Raw genomic sequence first — 19631 nt, forward strand, 5'->3', positions numbered from 1 at the left:
AATATTTGGGGTATATAACATACAAACTTTCACATTTGAACTTAAATATGGCCCTGTAACAATATTGTCTTAATATAAGAAGTACAAAGTGACTGAAAAAAAAATTTTTTTTTGAGATGAAGTTTTGCTTCACTCTTGTTGTCCAGGCAGGAGTGCAATGGCGCAATCTCAGCTCACTGCAACCTTTGCCTCCCGGGTTCAAGCGATTCTCCTGCCTCAGCCTCCCAAGTAGTTGGGATTACAGGCATGTGCCACCAAGCCTGGCTAATTTTTGTATTTTTAGTAGAGATGGGGTTTTACCATGTTGGTCAGGCTGGTGTCAAACTCCTGACCTCAGGTGATCCACCCGCCTCGGCCTCCCAAAGTGCTGGGATCACAGGCATCAGCCACCATGCCCAGCCTAAGTGAAAAATTAAGTGTTTAGAAGCTATAGGAAACAACAGATGCTGGAGAGGATGTGGAGAAATAGGACTGCTTTTACGCTGTTGGTGGTAGTGTAAATTAGTTCAACCATTGTGGAAGACAGTGTGGTGATTCCTCAAGGATCTAGAACTAGAAATACCATTTGACCCAGCAATCCCATTACTGGGTATATACCCAAAGGATTATAAGTCATTCTACTATAAAGACACATGCACACGTATGTTTATTGCAGCACTATTCACAATAGCAAATACTTGAAACCAACCCAAATGCCCATTAATGTTAGACTGGATAAAGAAAATGTGGCACATATACGCCATGGAATACTATGCAGCCATAAAAAAGAATGAGGTCATGTCCTTTGCAGGGACATGGATGAAGCTGGAAACCATCATTCTCAGCAAACTAACACAGGAACAGAAAAACCCTGCATGTTCTCACTTATAACTGGGAGTTGAACAGTGAGAACATATGGGCACAGGGAGGGGAACATCACATACCAGGCCTGTCAGAGGGTGAGGGACAAGGGGGAGGGATAGCATTAGGAGAAATACGTAATGTAGATGACGGGTTGATGGGTGTGGCAAACCACCATGGCACATATACCTCTGTAACAAACCTGCATGTTCTACACATGTGTCCCAGAACTTAAAGTATAATAATAAAAAAGAATATATCTGTTTATATTCTTGTCAAGGTTAACATTTGCTTACTTAAGTGAGTTCCTGCCTTCATTAAGGTACTGGCTCCATTTTTTAAAAAAGAAATGTACATCTTATATGTCTGAAATTTTGCAGCTTTTTCTAGACCTCTACCTATTCAAGGTCTTGGTATCTTAGGGAAACAAATTATCTTTCTCACAATAATGTTATTAATAAAATCTCTATCATGCAGGTTGTCTATCAATTAGGAAACTAGGAAAAGAAAGGAAGGACGTTAATAGTCAAAGGTTAAGGTATAGTGTGAGTTGCACTGGCTCTTCAGTGATTTTCAGACATAGCGACTAGAATAGCCCCATAGGCACCCAGGCCTTGGTATTTGATGGTAAGACACTTAACAGGAGATGGCATAGCAGGGGCTTTAATGACAGACCTTTGTTTTCTTCTGAACAATTCAATTAGCCTTTGACTGTTTGGGCATAAACTCTCCTATACTCATTTAACTGATTTTGCTTCCCCTGTGTTCCTTAATGACTTATTGAAATACTGATATGAAATAATATAAAATGTTCTGCCTCCTTTTGAAGGTAGTCTTCAAAAGCATTAATAGAAAACAGTGTTTACTTTGTATCATGATGGTTTTGATCATGACTATTGATTTATATGACAGCTTTGGACCTCTGCTAGCTGCATCATTGGTTTTATGATAAATGAGCTACTTATATGAAGACTTAAAATATTCTTTAGACCACAGTAATTGCCTGTGACAGTGCTTTAAAATGAAATGGCCATAGGTGAATAAAGTTTCTGTGTAGGTTACTTCCAGTTTGAAAATACATAGTTCACCACTGTTTGTGCTTACATTGATGCCCCATAAACATTTCGCTTCTTTCCTAATTGAACTTACAGATGTTGGGCAAACCTTATTGAGAAAAAGGGATAGAGTACTTACTAATTTTTATCCTAATGATACTGAAGCTCCAGTGTAGAAGCGAATGTGTTCTTTCTAAGAATCCATCCATCTCTGTGTATAGCCCCATGTTGGAATAAGCAAAAAATTTCCTGAAGTGATTGAGATATTATAAATTGCTGAATATGAGTCATGTTGTGATTTTTTTTTTCTGAGCAATTTTCTATACTCGATTCTAAATTTGCAAGAGTACTTTTAACCTACAACAGGTTATTCTACAACAGGTTGCTATTTTATGTTTTCACATTTTTTCGAATAAGGAAGCTTAAAGACTTAATATGTGTAGGAGAGTTTAAGTGCCCCATGTAGATGTTATAATCTCATGAGTTCAAATCAAGTTAACATTAACATACATATAAAAGTCTCTAACAGTCTTTTCTTCCCTGACTTACAATACATTGATTTGTAGAGATGACAAGAAGGATGGGCTGAAGTTCTATACTGATCCTTCCTATTTCTTTGACCTCTGGAAAGAAAAAATGCTACAGGACACAGAAGACAAAAGGAAAGAGAAAAGGCGTCAAAAGGTAAATAACTTCAGTATGGGAAATGTGCATATCAGTGTTTAAAGGAGATTCTTGTTTAGAAATAGTAAATTATTTAAATGTTTGAGATATTGGATATAGTGCTGAAGTTTTTTTAGAGGTTGCATTTCTTACAAAAGATCCTGACAATTCAGTCTAACACAGTAATACTGTTTTCAATAAATACTGATTTGTTCTCCAGCACTTGCTTTGCTTTAACAAAAGTAGTTCCTAAACTTTGTTTTGTTACCATGTTTTAGTAACTCCTCTCCTGCATTCTCAAATTTTTGTAAAGTAGTCAGTATTCCATATCAGATCAATGATCATGCAGCACAATGATGTGCTTTTGTCTTTTTAACATTTTTAATTGTCGGGTTGCCTTCTAGCTGTAATTAAAATCTTGGCAAGATGTTCACATGGGATTGAGAGGCATATGTGATTTGCACGTTCAGCGGATAGGATTTACTGAAAACGAACCTCCCTTTAAGGGGAGGGGTAGGAAGAGAATTGCAAGTTTGAAGGTTGAGAAATATCTGCCTGCATTGCAAGCAGTCTTCAAAGGAGAAGCCCACTCTACTCAGGTTAAGGGATTTGTGTTTTGAAAATTGTTCGTTTTGGGCCCAGAAATTAGACTTAGGCCACTGAGAGGAATAATTCTCTAAGGGCAAGTATTTATTAATATTTTTATATGTCAGCTGTATTTAAAAATGACCATCCAGTTTGCTTGACAGATGAGAACACTTTATTTAGGAGAAATGCTTAGCATTTTGTGAGTTGATAGCCTTAGGGTTTTGAGGCATTGAGGTGTGTTGGCCCAGTAGGAGTGACAGTTTGGTCTGGAGGAGAATTTGAAAATCGAAAACAGCATTTAAGGGAAGGGAACATGAGAACAGTTTGCAGACTGTGCTGTTGTAAGACACCACAGCTGGTTCCGGGAAAGAGGATGCAAAGGACTTGGTCATACACAGTCTTCTTGTGATCATGGCTTTGGGAGATTTAATTGGGATATATCTTGGAAAAGTTGCTAGGTTTTGCAGAGTATTCAAGTGAAGAAAAAAGAAAGATACTAATCTTTTGAGGGGAAAAGGAACAAATATTTAAAAAGCATATTTACCTTAATCCTCATGCTTTTTTATAGTTACAGGGGAAAATGCTGGGGCTTACCTGCCTTTAAAATGTGCCTGTTTTTTAAAAGGCCTAGGTTTCCTTTCTCAATGATGCTTTTGGCAAAACTGTTTAATTTTTTGTCACTCTTCTTGAAGGGGAAACAATTTTTATGTATGAATATTGTGTCTTTAAAATCACTTGTTATTTCCTGGGCTGTTTTGTCTCATTCTACCTTCCTCAAACACATAAAATTCTGATAAGAATTTCTTTCATTCACTTATATAATGACTTGATGTTGAATGCCTTCTAAATGCTGGATAAACAGTGGCAGAAAAAAAACAGGATTACCACCCTCATGGAGAGGACAGTATAGTGAGGGACACAGACCTTAAATAATCATGCAGCCCTCAGAAATGCAGAAAGAGAGAGGGCAGTTTCAAAATGTTCATATAGGTCTGCTTCATATGGAAATAGAAAATGAGGCAAGATATTCTTTATTTCCCAGGATTTCAGAAACCCAAATCACGCTCAGTTTGCAGTTGACAAATCTGAAGGAAAAGTTAGTTAGAAAATTTAGGGATTAAAAAACCCACGTTTTTGAACTTTGTTTCCTTTAGTTTAATGCTTTAAAAACATTAAAAACTTAATTACACAAATATGAAGTTTTAAATATGTAGTTACACTACTGGTAAGTGTAGTGAAGGAAAAGTACAGAGCACTCTTGAGTGAGATGACCTGGTGTGTGACAGTGTACATGCAGTGAGGGGTCAAGGAAGACCTCTCTAAGGAGGTGTCATGCAGGCTGGGTTCCAAGGGAGGGTAGCAGAAGTTAGCTCAACAGTGGGAGGGTGCTACGGGGAGGCTGGAGAGATGGCGAGCAGATGAGGTGGCGTGCTTCCGAATTGAGGAGGCTTCTAGGTAGCAGTGTCTAAGATCATCCTGGGGGAGGAACAAATTTGGCAGCTTCTAAGGATTTTAATGTAGGCCAGTGTAGCTGGATCCTGGATTCATCACTGTTCATATTCTTTCGTGTTTGGTTCGCATGTGCTTGTGTGTCCTGTGTGCATGTTGATAGGTAGATTTGGAGGCTGAACCATGGTGAAGAAAGTTGCAAATATCATAACACTTCATCCCTGAATTTGTCAGCATGCATCTTTTAAAAAGTAAGGGGAATAGTTATTCATTATTTATTCATTATTCATTATTTTTAAAAAGTAAGGGGAATAGTTATTCATTATTCATTATTATCCTGGTTCTTAATCAGGATGCATATTGGAATCACATTGAAATCTTCCTCCCCCACTTTTTTCCTTTGGTTTTTCAAAGTACACACCCAATACATGCTGGTTGTAAAATGCTCAAATAGCATTCCCTTCCCTGGGAGTACCTAGCCACGGTTAACAGCTTGGTGTGCATCTTTTAAGACTTTTTAGCATTCGTAAATATGTGCATAAATATTTTACAAAGTATTTATGTATACATAGTTGTACTACATATGACTTACATACACACACTGACATTATTAAAAATGTACTTCGTTCTTTTTAATAGTTGTGTAGTATTCTGAAATATAAATGCTTCATAAATTACCCATTACTGTTGCTCTTACAATACTGCAGTGGTTATCCCTCTACTTAGGTGCAGATAATTCTTCAGGATAAATTTCTAGAAGTTGAATTGCTCTTATTGAAGAGAATGTGAATTTTAAATTTTGAAAGATAGAATTGTATTGCCCCTAATCTTTAAAAGACTGAAGAACTAGTTTATATTTTTACCAGGCCTTCTCCAGTCCTGGATATTACTTTCTTTTGATGAAAGATTGAATGTGTTACATCTTCTCATATGCTTATTAACCATTTCTTTGTCTTCTGTGAATTTCATGTTCACATCCTCTGTGGATCCATGCCTAAAGCCTCCTGGATGCCTCGGAAAACGGTCCAGTTTTCTGTCTTCACCACACCCTTGGGCCACGTGCTGTTCTTTCACCCTATACCCACTTAGTAGCTTTCTCACTTGTGTCCCTATCTTCCCTCTTTTAATTTGTTTTCTGTAACACAGAGAGATCTTCTCCAATGCCTTCTCAGCATGTCAGCCTTCCCTTCTCGTTCTTTAATGGGTTCACATTGCTGTTGGGGTAAAGGCCTCCAAGGTCTTCCTGCCTTTCAGATCTTGGGCCATTCACCCCAATGTACCATTTACCTTCTTTTATTTCTCTGAGGGCAGTGGTATCCTCCTCCCCAGAGCCCTCACATAGTCTGTCCTCTCCTCTTGGCAAGCATCTGACCCATACTCCTCTGCAGAATTGATGCCACTGTCAATACATTTTCAATACTCTCAGTCATTCCACACACACACACACACACATATATATTTAAACATAAAAATATATTTGTAAAAATAAATACATTTATTTTTATAATACATTTATAATAGTACCTTTATTTGTGTCATCTTGTGGACTGCAGGCTCCATGAGGGCAGATGCCATGTCTGTGTGTGTGTGTGTTTGTTTGTTTGCCATTTGTGTTGTCAGTGCCTGGCGCAGTACCTCGGGCATAGCACTAGAAGTTCATGCTTGCTGCCTGGCTGTGGATTTGATCATTTAGCCAGCATGTATTGAGTGTGTATTCTGTGTAAAAACAGTATGTTGAGATACCATAAGACAAGAGGGAAACGTAGGAAATAAAGACACATGATTTTCATCCTTAAAGATCATAAAATTTTGTGAAGGAGGCAGGAAAAACTTACAGGCACACATAGAAATAACTTCTCACCTTTCAAGAAGCACCTGTTTAAGAACGGAGTATTTGTTGAATGAAACATTTTCTGGTCAAGTAGGGCTAGAGGAAGAATGGTGCTTTTTATGAGCAGGTAAGTTTTTATCTTGCTTAATTTTGTGTTAAACTATTTACAGGATTCACTTATTCCATAATCTTTTAGAAATTGGGAACAGAATGTTTTGAATTATTTTCTTTGAAAGATAATTGTATGTTAAGAAGTCAGTCAAAATTGTGTGGTGGCGGGAAATAATTTCTCTTTATGGTGCTTCCAGGTCGTTCACCCGTGTAATATAGATCTGAAAGAACTTGTTTAGGTTTAAAACAAGTTACAAGCATATTCAAGTGAAAGTTTTTTACTTTAATGAAAACGATGGTAAGCAACTCTTAACAGTTGTAGCAGGGTAACTTTTTGTTGATTCTGTTTTGTTGGTTCTGTTGGGTAAGAGGAGTACACTGCTTTAGAGTTTCTGTAACATTAGGGTAATCGAAATGCGAATGTGTCTTGTCTGTTCATCAGGCATGGGCCTTGTGCATTATAACTGTATTTAACCAGCTGTTTTCCTTTCCCTTCTGTCTTGGCATGCTCTCTTTCCTTTCCTGGACATCAGGAGCAAAAGCGTATAGATGGCACCACCCGTGAGGTGAAAAAGGTTAGAAAAGCCAGAAACAGGCGCCAGGAGTGGAATATGATGGCATATGACAAAGAGCTTAGACCCGACAACAGGTTGTCTCAGAGTGTGTACCACGGAGCGTCTTCCGAGGGATCCCTGTCCCCAGATACTAGGTGTGTGTGTGTCACTGCTCCCTTAGCCCTGATGCTTGGGCCACTGAGTACTACCTGGTTTTATTATTATTTGAAATGCACCAATAGCTTCGGGGTTTATATGGCCCTTGATGTCTTAAGATTTTCCTTAAAAATTGTTTATCGGTATTTTGATTTTGAAATAATACTTGAAGACAGTGTTATTTTACATTGGGTTCCTTTGATTTTAGAAAATCTCTCTGGCTTAAAATGTATTGTTGAGTTCATCTAGATGTAGTATTTTAACACTGATTCTGAATTTGGGGTAACTGCTTATGACTTAAGTTTTTACTTTAATAATCATTTAATCCTTTCTCTTAGCATGGAATGTTGAATTTCCTTTGCCACTTGGTATCTAAAAATGATTGGCAGGTGGTAAAGTAACTAAGGAGTACCTTCATTGTTCCCTTTAGTAACCCTTTGGAAAAATGATGAACAAAAGAGAGATTTACTTCTTATTTCAGATAACTTATATATTCTAATTTCAGGAGAAGAATTCTATTGGCGTTTACTTAAAAATTTATTAGCAGTTAAGTAAAAATATTTCTTGCAGGCGTGAATAATGTGGTCATTAAGTCACACTTGTCACCAAAGGCATTCATTGAACAACAGGAAATGACTAGTCAATTTTAACGTTTGATTCAGTTTTCTATTTCTGCTTTTGTAAAGTTGTAGCCTTCCATTTGCATAAACTCTCATCGGCATTTAAAAATTTGAATAGAGAATTCTTACAATATGTGATCAAGAATGTGTCAAAACAGCAGCAACCTGGACTTTAGGTTATATCTGTGTCCTTTTTTTCTACCTTTGTAAAACTCAGTGTTCAGCACAAACTCTTAACGTATTACATGCCTTCAGTGTTCCCACCCCAGAAGGTCTGTAAGTCATTGGGAGGATGTGAGGCAAGTTCTGGTAATTTTTCTGTGCAAAGTTTTATTTGTTAAATATTAGAGAATTATTGGAGCTTTAACTGAGTTTTAGCCTCATTTGAATTTTAGTGTGAGTTTATTTCTACAGAAAGTAGGAATTATAACACAGTTCTGCTCATAGTTCTTTGGGTGGGGAGGAATGTATGAACTTAATAGCTCCCATGATGTCAATCTGCTTTTTTGTTTTTTCTAAATAATTTAGCTATGATTGTTTACTCGTGCAAAACATATACTTTGTTTTTATCCTATATAGACTTTTCAAAAATAGATGCAGATAGGAAAATGATGGATTTTTAAAAATCTCTCAGTTGAATGATATTCCTTCTAGCATCTGAGATTATTCCATGTTGGGTATAAAATGGATGGTTATTCAGATATAGTCTGACTTTGTATTTATGTTGCTTACATACATCTGCATTTCTCTTAATTTTCAAAAAATAAGTCTGATTGTTTTATTTCTTCAGAATTCCTTTTGTTGTCTCCTGCTGTTTCCCATGGCTTCTTACTATTTGCATACATTATTTACTATCAGATAAATAGATTATAACTCATCATTGTATTGGATTATAACCCTTAATTAAGAAATTTTTATTTTTTTTACTACAGTGTGTCACTTTTTTATTATAAAATAAGACATGCTTATTATATCTGGAAGTTACAGGAAAAAATTAAAATGAAATATGATCTATAGTCTCACCATCCAGAGAAACCGTTGTATGCATTTTAGTGTATTTCTCTTTAGTCTTTTTCTATATATGTGTTTCTTTTTTCTTTTACAAAATTGGAGTCATGCCATGTTTTCTTTCTTTTGACTTTTAGAAATTATATCCCATGTTTTAGGTATTATTTAGAAACATGATTTTTAATGATTGTATCCGCTCATCTGAGTGCATCCAAGATACTGAGGGAAATTTAAATAACCAGGTTTCGTGGTATGTGTATATGCTGTTATATAAGTAATATACCGTAACCCATCTTACATTTTTGCTCTCTCTCTAGATTGTTAGGAATGGCTTGTTCCTGAGCATGAATTTAAGATGAGCGCTGGGAAGTGCTTGCCTGCTGTATGACCAGCTCTCTGTCACTGCCACTCAGGGAGTCGCACACCTCCATGCCCGATTGTCCTTGTTTTTTCTCATCCAGTTCTGGGCCGTGGTGCAGATCTCTGGCTGCCCGCCTGTCTACCCAAAAAACCCTGGGGGATTTATTGACCTCTCACACTGAGTCTCTGCTGCTGTGCCTACTTCCTCCCATGTGGTGTTGTCTCTGGCCCTCCCAGCCCTCTTCTGCCTCCTCCTCCCGTGTTGGTGTCATCTCCAGCCCCTCTGGCCCTCCTCCTCCCATCGTCCCCAGCCCTCCCAGTCCTCTTCCTCCCGTGTCAGTGTCGCCTCTGGCCCTCCCAGTCCTCGTTTCTGTAATAGGTGATCACTGACCATCATGAGGCCTCAGGATCTCCACTCACCTCCACCTTGGCCGTGCATCTGCAGCTGGTTTCTGCCTCCCCACTGGGAGTGGGGCTTATCTCCAGCAGCTGCCTGCTCCTCCCTCCTCCTCCTCCTGCCTGCTGGCATATCCCTTTTCTGTGGTCCTTCCCTCTTCAACTGACCAGTCCCCTCTTCCCCCAGCCCCTGTCCTCCTGGCATCCCTTCATCAGGGTTCTGCCCTGTAGAAATCTCTGATTTCTACTTCAGATATTTATCGAGTCTTCCTTCACTTCTGCCTCCATCTGGTTAGCCCCTTTTCCTTGCTTCCTTTCTATCCTGTGTTGCAAGGCTCCTTGACAGGGATAGCCCTCCCAGTTATGCCACAGTATTTATAGTTTCCTGCCCTCATCTCATCAGAAAGCTGTCCATATTTGGCTGGAGAACTCTGTTTCCTTTAAAAGGTTGCACTGTAAGCCAGTGACTCGTAGTCATGCACAGTGTCAGGCACACATCATCAGTGTCTCCAAGGGTTATAGGTATTTACATTTTTAAAATACTCTAAATCTAAATACAGGTCAGGTCCTTCCCCCATTAGATATATTTTTAAGTCATTTGCTAGCAGCTCACCTAGTTCAAAAGACATAATCAGAAGTGCACCATAATCCAGAATTCATACTGCAATTAGGGAAGAAAATAATGAGTAGTTATTAGTTGTTACACTTCAATTAAGGAAGGGAAAAGGAACAGAAGCTGTCTCTTCTCATTTAGAAGGCTTTTCTGTGCCACACGATGCCCCAGTTAAGAAAAGCTACCAACTGGAGTCCCAAAGATGGAAATGCAGTGTGCATCTTCCCTGCTCCCTCAGCACCCCCAATGTGTGTTTGGTATTTCCTTCAGAGAGAGAAACACAAGCTGAACCCTAACAGAAACCAGCAAGTAAATGTGAGAAAAGTCAGAACAAGAAAAGAAGAGTGGGAGAGAAGGAAAATGGGCATTGAGTTTATGAGTGACGCAAAGAAACTGGAGCAGGCAGGGAGAGCCAAAGAGGACAGAGTGCCCAGCGGGTTTGTTGTTTTGTTTTCTTTGGGTTCCCAGACTCAGGCTGCCCCTGCTTCTGCCGCCATGAGAGGATGTACAGCCCCTCCTGGCCACATGTCCTGTAACCTGAGCCAGGAGCGTGTGACTGTCTTACTAACGCCCACGGGGCTGCCGGGCTGCCACAATTGGGTCCTTCCTCTCCTCCTGAGGGCTTAGCAGGAATCCTGTCCCTGCACCCCATGTCTCACTCAGCTCTGCTCCACTAATCCAAGATCCCTTTCCTTTCGGAGTTTCACACCCAGTGTGTGTGCAAAGAAAACTGTGGAAAGAAGGCCTTTCCATAGTGCACCGCATTGCTTTCTGCCCTTTTCATTAAATACATTTCTTCTGTTTAAGAAAAATATGATTCACTCTACTGCATTCTTGATTTCTTTTCCTGTTCTTACTGTTAATATTTATCCAGTTCACCTGCCATTTTATATTTTCTAATTATATGCTGTCAGTTTCATTGCCACTGAAATCTTCTGTCTTATATCCTGTTTCTAAATGGAATGGTTTCTCTCGTAGCCTTCTTTCTTAGAGAAAATGTATGCTGAAATACTGTGAAAAGGAGGCTCTGCTGTTTCCTGCTTGCCGGTCTGTCTGACTTATTCACTTCAAAGCTGTGAATCTGAATCCATGTAACACTGGGGCTTGCTGCTGACTTATAATAATTATGTTGTTGCTTGGAATCTCTCACGGGGCTATACCTAGTTGATAGTAAAGCAAATTAATGTCTGATTTTTGTGTATTAGCAATGTTATTATTCAAATACATCCATGTGCCTGTTAGCCGACAATTTTTAACTTAATTTAAATTTCCCCCACCTCTTGTTTTCAAATGCCAGGTCACATGCGTCGGATGTTACAGATTACTCTTACCCAGCTACTCCCAACCATTCTCTGCACCCCCAGCCTGTGACCCCTTCCTATGCAGCTGGTGACGTGCCACCACACGGGCCTGCAAGCCAGGCTGCGGAGCATGAGTACCGGCCGCCATCTGCCTCGGCGAGGCACATGGCCCTCAACAGACCTCAGCAGCCGCCGCCCCCGCCTCCCCCTCAGGCCCCAGAGGGGTCCCAGGCCTCTGCACCGATGGCTCCAGCAGACTACGGGTAACTCAGCGTGCCTTGTACCCTAATCCCTACTGGCCTTGCATTTGAATCTTGCTCTATGTGGTAGGAGAATTTTAACTGGTATTTTAGAGGCCAGGATAGAGTCAAGGATGACTGGATGTAGATACTAGCAACTCTAACATTCTGTGTGAAATAAAGCAGGTGCAGCATAAGCTCAGACTTACAGTTGAGTCTCAGGCTACACTGTGCATGCATGTGTGTTCCCTCACACACACTCTGCGTGTTTGAATGGCTCTTTAAGCCAAGGCGTTGATAAAGGGTATTAAGTGCTGATTTTGTGAACCTGTCCCAAACCCTCAAGTTTCTGGACACATCCTGAGTGGACCACAGAAAATTGTTATCACAGACGAGAAGACCACACCCATGCAGCTCCCGTGCCTCATTTCTCAGACTTGACCAAAATCTGCTTTCGTGACCTCTGACCACCCAGACATCATTCTGCCCCAGGCCCTCCTGTTTCCTGAGAAGTAGAATTCAGAGACCTTCATGTTCAGGCGTTTATCAATTTAGGCACCCACCTCTCTGTTTTTTGGCTTTACCCTAGTCTTTAAAAACTTCATGCCTCAGAGTTGGTGCCCAGGAAAGTTACCGTGTGTTGGTGTCCACTGCTAACACGTGTCTGTGCACCCCTGTCTGAATGACAGTCCTTCTGCTCTCAGAAATGCTCTCCCTGGCCACGCATGCCAAGTCAGGATCCCCAGAGTGGCTTGAGGCTGTGTCAGGCCAAGAGAGGGCCCATGGTCCAGTTAGTTTGGAAGACCCTCGGCTGAATAGAATTCAGCAGATTTCTTGGCTGTGTGACTTTTCGAAGCTTTTGATACACACCTGGGCACTGCAGGCATGGGGCATTTCCACAGAGGTGGGCTAGAGAATGTAGAAAGCTCCCAATATGGTTGACCTTAGGACCCTTAAAAGACAAGTTTGTGAGCTACCGCCTTGAGATCCCAGTGTGAAGCCTTCACTGGCGCTGCTGTCCTGGCCTCTGCAGTCAGCTGCTTTCTTCTGCCTTTCTTCAGGAAGTGCTGCACTTTTTGAGTGGTCCTCCTTTTGGCACGTTTCAGTAGCAGGTCTTGAGTTCTGTCATAATGAATAATGTCAAACTGAAAATAACTGACCCAAGGTGTGCATGTTTGCATCCTGCCATGATTGAAGTTCAGGTGACAATATGTGTTGTGTCTGGGGATGGCTCCGTTAGGTGCCTAAGAGCTCCCAGGACGTGACCCTCTCTTGTTCCCTTGGTGACTATGTGCCTCATATCTCTCTCAGGATGCTCCCAGCACAGATAATTGAGTATTACAACCCATCCGGACCACCTCCTCCGCCACCTCCTCCTGTGATTCCCTCAGCACAAACTGCCTTCGTCAGCCCTCTCCAGATGCCCATGCAGCCCCCATTCCCTGCATCAGCCGGCTCCACGCACGCAGCTCCTCCTCACCCACCCTCCACTGGGCTCCTGGTCACAGCCCCGCCACCCCCGGGCCCACCACCTCCCCCGCCAGGCCCTCCTGGTCCTGGGTCTTCTCTTTCGTCCTCCCCAATGCATGGCCCCCCAGTAGCTGAGGCGAAGCGGCAAGAGCCTGCACAGCCACCAATCAGTGATGCTCGAAGCGACCTCCTCGCTGCTATTCGAATGGGTAAGTGGAGCCCCCAGACACGCAGCCTGCCTTTCAGCAAGAGGTTTCTTCATGTGTCCAGCCAGCTACAGCCTCCTTGTCGTCAAATGACTACTCACTATGGTTTTTAAAATAGAGTTAAAGTGGTCTTACTTGATTTTTTTGTTTTGTTTTGAATAGTAGATGTGTTTTTGTCCAGTGTAAGGTAATCAAATTGTGATAAATAATTGGGAAACGGCCGGGTGCGGTGGGCTCATGCCTGTAATCCCAGCACTTTGGGAGGCCAAGGCAGGTGGATTGCTTGAGCCCAGGAGTTTGAGAGCAGCCTGGGCAACATGGCAAAACTCTATCCCTACAAAAAATGCGAAAAAAATTAGCTGGGCATGTTGGCCTGAGCCTGTAGTCCCAGCTACTCAGGAGGCTGAGGTGGGAGGATTGCTTGAGCGTGGGAGGTCAAGGCTGCAGTGAGCTGTGGTCACGCCCTTGCACTCCAGCCTAGGTGACAGAGCGAGACCCGTCTCAAAAAAAAAAAAAAGAATTGAAATTAGGAAGTTTTTACTTACCTTGAAACCAGAAACCCAATAACTGAAGTGATCGATTAATTAATTGGATCTCTTCTCTGCATTCTACTCTAAGGGAAAAGTATAAATGAAAGAAAGTGAGCTCATATTAATGATTTCTTTAAAAAAAAAAGAGTTGGTCCTGGACTTGTCATATTTGCTTGATGTCCTAAGCCAGTGGTTTTTCAGAATCCATAATATTCAACAGCATAATCCTTTTGTCAGAGGACAGTCCCTCACTGACCCCCTGACCATGAAACACATGGAAACAGGGCATCTCAGGTGGAATTGGGTGGGGAGTCTGCCCTCGCCTGTCTTGGGCTGCCCAGAGAGCCCCTGGGAACCTCCAGCCCACACCATGGATTCTTAACCAGGTTCCAACCCAGGTTGGTCGAGGGTCCCTGACATGTTATGGGAATATCCAAGAGCTTCTCACCTGTGGGGAGCCACACAGACTTGGTCACAGTTTAGTCGTCTCATCTGGAAGTGACCGAGCAAGAAGCCTGGCTGCAGCCCGCCAGCTCAGCATCAGTGATGTCCTTCAGAGGAGCTGTGATGCTGCTGCCTCTGCGTTTTTCTTGTGTGCCCGTGAACCAGGCCCGCAGTGTGGCCCACGCACCCTTCTAAAGACCCCAGGGTCCTCTGTGTACCTGGACATCATTGACGCACTTTTATTTTGTCAAGATAAAAAAGTCCTAGAGGTATATTAGCTCATGAATATCAAGTTTGGGGTCATTGTAGGACAGTGTTGGATTTGCTTTTTTTTTTTTTTAACACCTTATATGCCCTGTCTACCAAGAGTAGATACATAACCTGTATCTAATATTGAGGAAACATCTGATACACCCAAATTGACAGACATTCTGCAGAATAGCTTCCTATATTCTTCAAAAATGAGAAGGTTGTAAAACACAAAGACTGTGAAAAACTATCCAGATTAAAGGACATTAACAAAACTTGACAACCAACATCACAGATAATTTCCACTGGATTCTGAACCAGGGGATAATCTTTTCCATTTGCAATTAGATTGGGTCTTTTTGCAAAATTTGAATAATATTTATAGGATAGATAGTAGTAGTGTATCGAAACTAATTTTGTGATTTTGATTTTTTGGGCGGGCGAGGCGGGGGCGGTAACACATGAACTATTTTAGGGGTAAAGGGACATTATATGCCATTCACTCTCAAATGGTCCAGAGAAAAGTGTCTGTGTCTGTCTGTGTAAAGATGATATGGGAAGATTGGGAAATTGGTCAGATGTTAGCAGTTGGGGAATCCAAGTATATGGGAATGTTTTTCTGCTGGTCTCATAGCTGTTCTATAAATCTGAAATTATTTCAAAACAGTTAAAAAATGAATGGATACCATCTTGGGCAACATTGCAAGACTGTATCTCTACAAAAAAGAAAATACAAAATTTAACTGTGCATGGTGGTGTGCGCCGGTGGTTCCAGCTACTCAGGAGGCTGAGGTGGGAGGATTGCTTGAGCCCAGGAGGTCGAGGCTGCAGTGAGCCATGATCGTAACATTGCACTCCAGCCTGGGTCACAGAGTGAGACCCCGTCTCAAAAAAAAAAAAAATTAAAAAAAAAGGATAAACATTAAATCATCAAATATCTTACTTTGTTACTAAGCTAGAAAGTAGATGATTGTATTTTATGTTAGTTTCCACAGTAATTGTTGAAATAAAGGTTTCTCAGTTACTTCTTGGGTTAGCTGAGAGTGAGTAGCATAGAACACTGTTTCCAAGGCTCTGGATGCTGCTGCTGCCCAGTAGATGTCCTGTGGTGATAGAAATGCTCCAGCCTGCAGTGTCCCAGAGAGTAGCCACTAGCCACATGTCAGTTCATGCTTATAAGGCTATATGTGCCTAGTGGCTGCTGTCTGGGATGGTGCAGCTCCAGAATTTTCTCTAATGGTGTTCATGTACACTGAAATTAGGAATTTTTAATATTTTAACACATTACTTTCTTACAAAAAAATCTTCTCACTTTGAATGCATGTTTTTGCTTATGAAACTTTTAATATTCCCTGAGCTTTTCTCCCCTCAGATTTCTAAAACTTTCTGTCCTTAGTGTCAGTAGAAAAAAAAGTCCAGTAGACATATTTGTTCATTTATCTTTAATTCGGAGCCAGCAAAAGGATGTGATTCTGAACCACGTGTTGTGTCTGCAGGAATTCAACTGAAAAAAGTGCAGGAGCAGCGGGAGCAGGAGGCCAAGCGGGAGCCGGTGGGGAACGACGTGGCCACGATCCTGTCCCGGCGCATTGCCGTGGAGTACAGCGACTCTGACGACGACTCAGAGTTCGACGAGAACGACTGGTCCGACTGAGCAGAGGCTGGCGGAGAGGCTGCGCGTGGGAGCGTGTTGAAGATTTTAAGTGGTCTCTACACCCAAATAGTGGTATTCTAATCCCGTAGCATAGCACCTTTTGTATAAATAATGTGATATTGCTTCTGCACATCCAAAAATTCTGGGTCTTTTCAGTATTTACTGTGTAATACTTAAGTGCCACTCAACATAGCAAATCGTGCTGCACATGAGGAAATAGGCTGTCACTATCACATTGTCCTGAAAACAGCATCTGCTTTCCTCTTGGCCATGAGAGTATTTAGTGCAGTTTGGGTTTACTCTTACTGATCAATATAACTCTGCAGACTTGCTGTGTGTTTGTGAAGCTGCCTGGTGTTAGGTCTCTGCAAGACTAATGACTATGTCAGAGTGATGTCTTCCAACCAGTAAGTGATATTGTTTCACCGCTTCGGTTTTTCCTTTTGTTTTTTTAAAGGATGTGTTTCTGAAGAAGTTGGTTTTAGAGGGAAAGGTTCAACACATAGGGAGAATCCAGTGTTTCTGCTTTCAGTTTCTTGGCTTGGTAGCCTCTGAGTGAATCTGAATGCTCTGCTGAATAATTTCATTGCCTCTGCACACGCCTGTCAAATATGAAATTGGAAGGGCCCTTGTCAGGCTGGGTTCGCTGTGGGCATTTGCTTAGTAAATGCCTGTTGATGGTTTTGCAAGAGAGTTCAGCAGCTCAACAGTAATGAAAGTGAAGAACAGAGTCCTTTTTCCTTCCTGGGGCCATTGGGGATGACACTCAAGGTATCTGCCAGCCTCTCCAGTGTGGGCATCAGCCGGCCAGAACAGATGCGAGTAGTCCATGACTCTAGGAGCTACACCGCTGAGCTGGGCAGAGCTGCGGCACAGGGCCTGGGCTGTAAAGGAGCCCCGCTCCTTTAATTTCCTGACAGCTGTGTCCTGAGTGAGCCGCAGGAGTTCTTAGCTCCTCAGCGAGCAACAGAGAGCGCTTTAGATGGCACCTTTCGCCACTTGGTCAGAATTTTAAAAGCTTACGTTTAGGTGAAAGTAGATATTGACAGCTATTCACCTTTCACGGTGCTGGGGCCAGATTAGGGATCACTCCCATGAGGAGGGCCTTCACCCTGTCGTAGAAGCACACGGTTCTCCTCTCTCCTGTTGTTGGCACATTAAATGATAAAAAGCACCTCATGAGACTCCCTTGATCAGCCCTGCAGCTGTAGCACAGCGCTGTGCCCTCACCTCCGCACTTCCTGTTGTTCCCACGTGGCAGTACCAGGGACCCATGGGGAAACTCAAAAATGAGAGCTTCTATATTTTGTAATTCTGGATGAAAGATAACTGTGTTGAACAAACAGGTGCTCCAGACTTTGATTATAGATACGACTTCAAAAATATGCTGAGACGCTTAACTTACTAAGGACTTTAACCTACTCAACAGTATTTCATATCCATTGTGGTTAGTTACTCAGTTATGATGAGAAGAATCTGGAGCTAAAAGCAGAGATGTTTGAGGTGACGGTAGGAATGTGAGCAGGATGGTGATGGGGGTTTTTGTTAATGCATCTGAGCAAGTCAGCCAGCCCCGAAGTCCCCTCAGTGTGTGTGTCTCGAGTAGATACCTGTTGGGCTTGCGGGCAGTGATTGTACAGAGCCTGTCCATTGGGTTCAGTCATGTAGATTTGAAGCCCTGAAAAGCCTCATGTCTGCATCCCCTTTCCAAGGCTGCTTCCCTGGCGTGTCTGTTCTCTCCTCTGTCCCAGGTGCTGGGAGCATCCTCTTCAGCGTCTCTTCCTAGAGCTGGTCATCACTAGCCTGTCACTATAAATTCCTTGAATATAAGTAACAGTTATTAATGAACTTCTAAATTTCTAATTTCTCTCTCTCTTTTTTTTTTTTTTGTTGTTGTTGTTAAAAAGGGCCTACTACATTGGCATTATTCTTAGGACTTCTGCAACTTTTAAAGTCTTTCTTGTCTTTCTTGTTGCTTTTGTATTAGGAGTTCCCCATGTGGGTCTAGAACTCCCATTTGGTAATGCTTCCTTGGTTTTTATGGCCCTTCTGTTCTCAGGATGGAGAGAACACAGAAGCTACTATCCATGTCAGGATTTATTCTATTTATATCTTATTACAATAAAATTAGTGGCACTTTATTCATAAATATTCATGAGCCTGTTAATTGTTAGTTGTCTTCCTGTAGTTGAATCAATAAGTTATTTTCAACTCAATTTTATGACTTGTGAAAAAGCTTTTGCCCTGTTGTGTACCATAACCTTTAAAAGAATGGAAAATGACTGAAATCCAATTTAGATTATTTTTAGAGTATTTTTCCAGCAAATTCAACTTATTCTGAAATTTAAATCCAGATCTTTTCTAATATGGTATTACAATGAAAAGAATAAAGAGAAGATTTGAATTTTCAGTTTCATTTTCAAAAACTATTTACCAAAACAAATGGAGAAGAAACATTCAAAAGCACATTTCATTTCTACAAACTTTGTGTTTTAAATTACAGTTATAAATTGTAAGGTAATTTTAAATTGTCCCTCGTATTATTTCTCCATGTCTATTTTAGTTTAATGTCTCCTAAGCTTTTCTCTCATAGCGTAGACCTAGGGAAGGGATGGGAAGATTGCCTAGTCCCCGATGGCTGCGCACACAGGAGGCGGTGGAGCACAAGGCAAGTGTGCTTGCACTGTCAGCCCCAGACCGTAAGCTTGGCTACACTGATGTTTTTCTTTACTAAGGATACTATTCAAAAATTAACATTTTCATCTCAGTAAATTTTTAGAACATCAAAATGTTTTCTGAGCTCCAAGTGGCTAGGTTATAAAAGTTTTATAATAATTTGCAATTAAAATACATGATACATTTTAATCCATTAAAGACTAGTGGGAATGTATCAGCCAGAGTAGCAAGTAATTTTTGTTTTATAAATCATAGTATCTGTCATCTTGCAGTATTACCAATGCTGTTGTAAATTGAATTTAAAGTGGTATTAAAAAAAACTGTTAAACAATTTTTATGTTTGTATATCTTACTATAGATTATGTACAAGTAACAGCTAAATAAAATTACACTTTTAACCCTAAGAGGTTTTGCTTATTAGTAACAGTGTTGTATGTTTGGCTTTTTTGGAAGAGAACTTGGTGTTAAGTGGTTTTTTTGTTTGTTTTTGCTTTTGTTTAGCATTTTCCTTATTAGACAACAGAAGACACTACTTTGGTTTCCATTTAAATTTCTACATAATTTTTGTGTCACCAGGAGTTCAGACTGAATTCCTGAATGACTCGGGGCAGCACTAGT

General features: G+C 41.1%; 1 protein-coding gene across 4 annotated transcripts in view; it reads left to right on the forward strand.

Annotated features, from left to right (window-relative positions):
* The window catches only part of WASF3 (WASP family member 3), a 131180-nt gene extending 111763 nt beyond the window's left edge, over positions 1 to 19417 (forward strand). For 3 of the 4 annotated variants that reach the window (XM_002824105.6, XM_063714869.1, XM_063714870.1), the window contains 5 exons: positions 2462 to 2579; positions 7071 to 7246; positions 11542 to 11808; positions 13096 to 13463; positions 16180 to 19417. In XM_002824105.6, coding sequence (XP_002824151.1) covers positions 2462 to 2579; positions 7071 to 7246; positions 11542 to 11808; positions 13096 to 13463; positions 16180 to 16337 — 1087 coding nt within the window. In that variant the 3' untranslated portion in view covers positions 16338 to 19417. Of the gene's footprint in view, positions 1 to 2461; positions 2580 to 7070; positions 7247 to 10514; positions 10682 to 11541; positions 11809 to 13095; positions 13464 to 16179 lie in introns of all 4 variants that reach the window. The other variant, XM_063714871.1, reaches the window with a different exon arrangement.
* The last annotated feature ends 214 nt before the right edge of the window (positions 19418 to 19631 follow it).

This window comes from Pongo abelii, chromosome 14 (genome assembly GCF_028885655.2).
Source record: "Pongo abelii isolate AG06213 chromosome 14, NHGRI_mPonAbe1-v2.0_pri, whole genome shotgun sequence".
Taxonomy (NCBI): Eukaryota; Metazoa; Chordata; class Mammalia; order Primates; family Hominidae; genus Pongo; species Pongo abelii.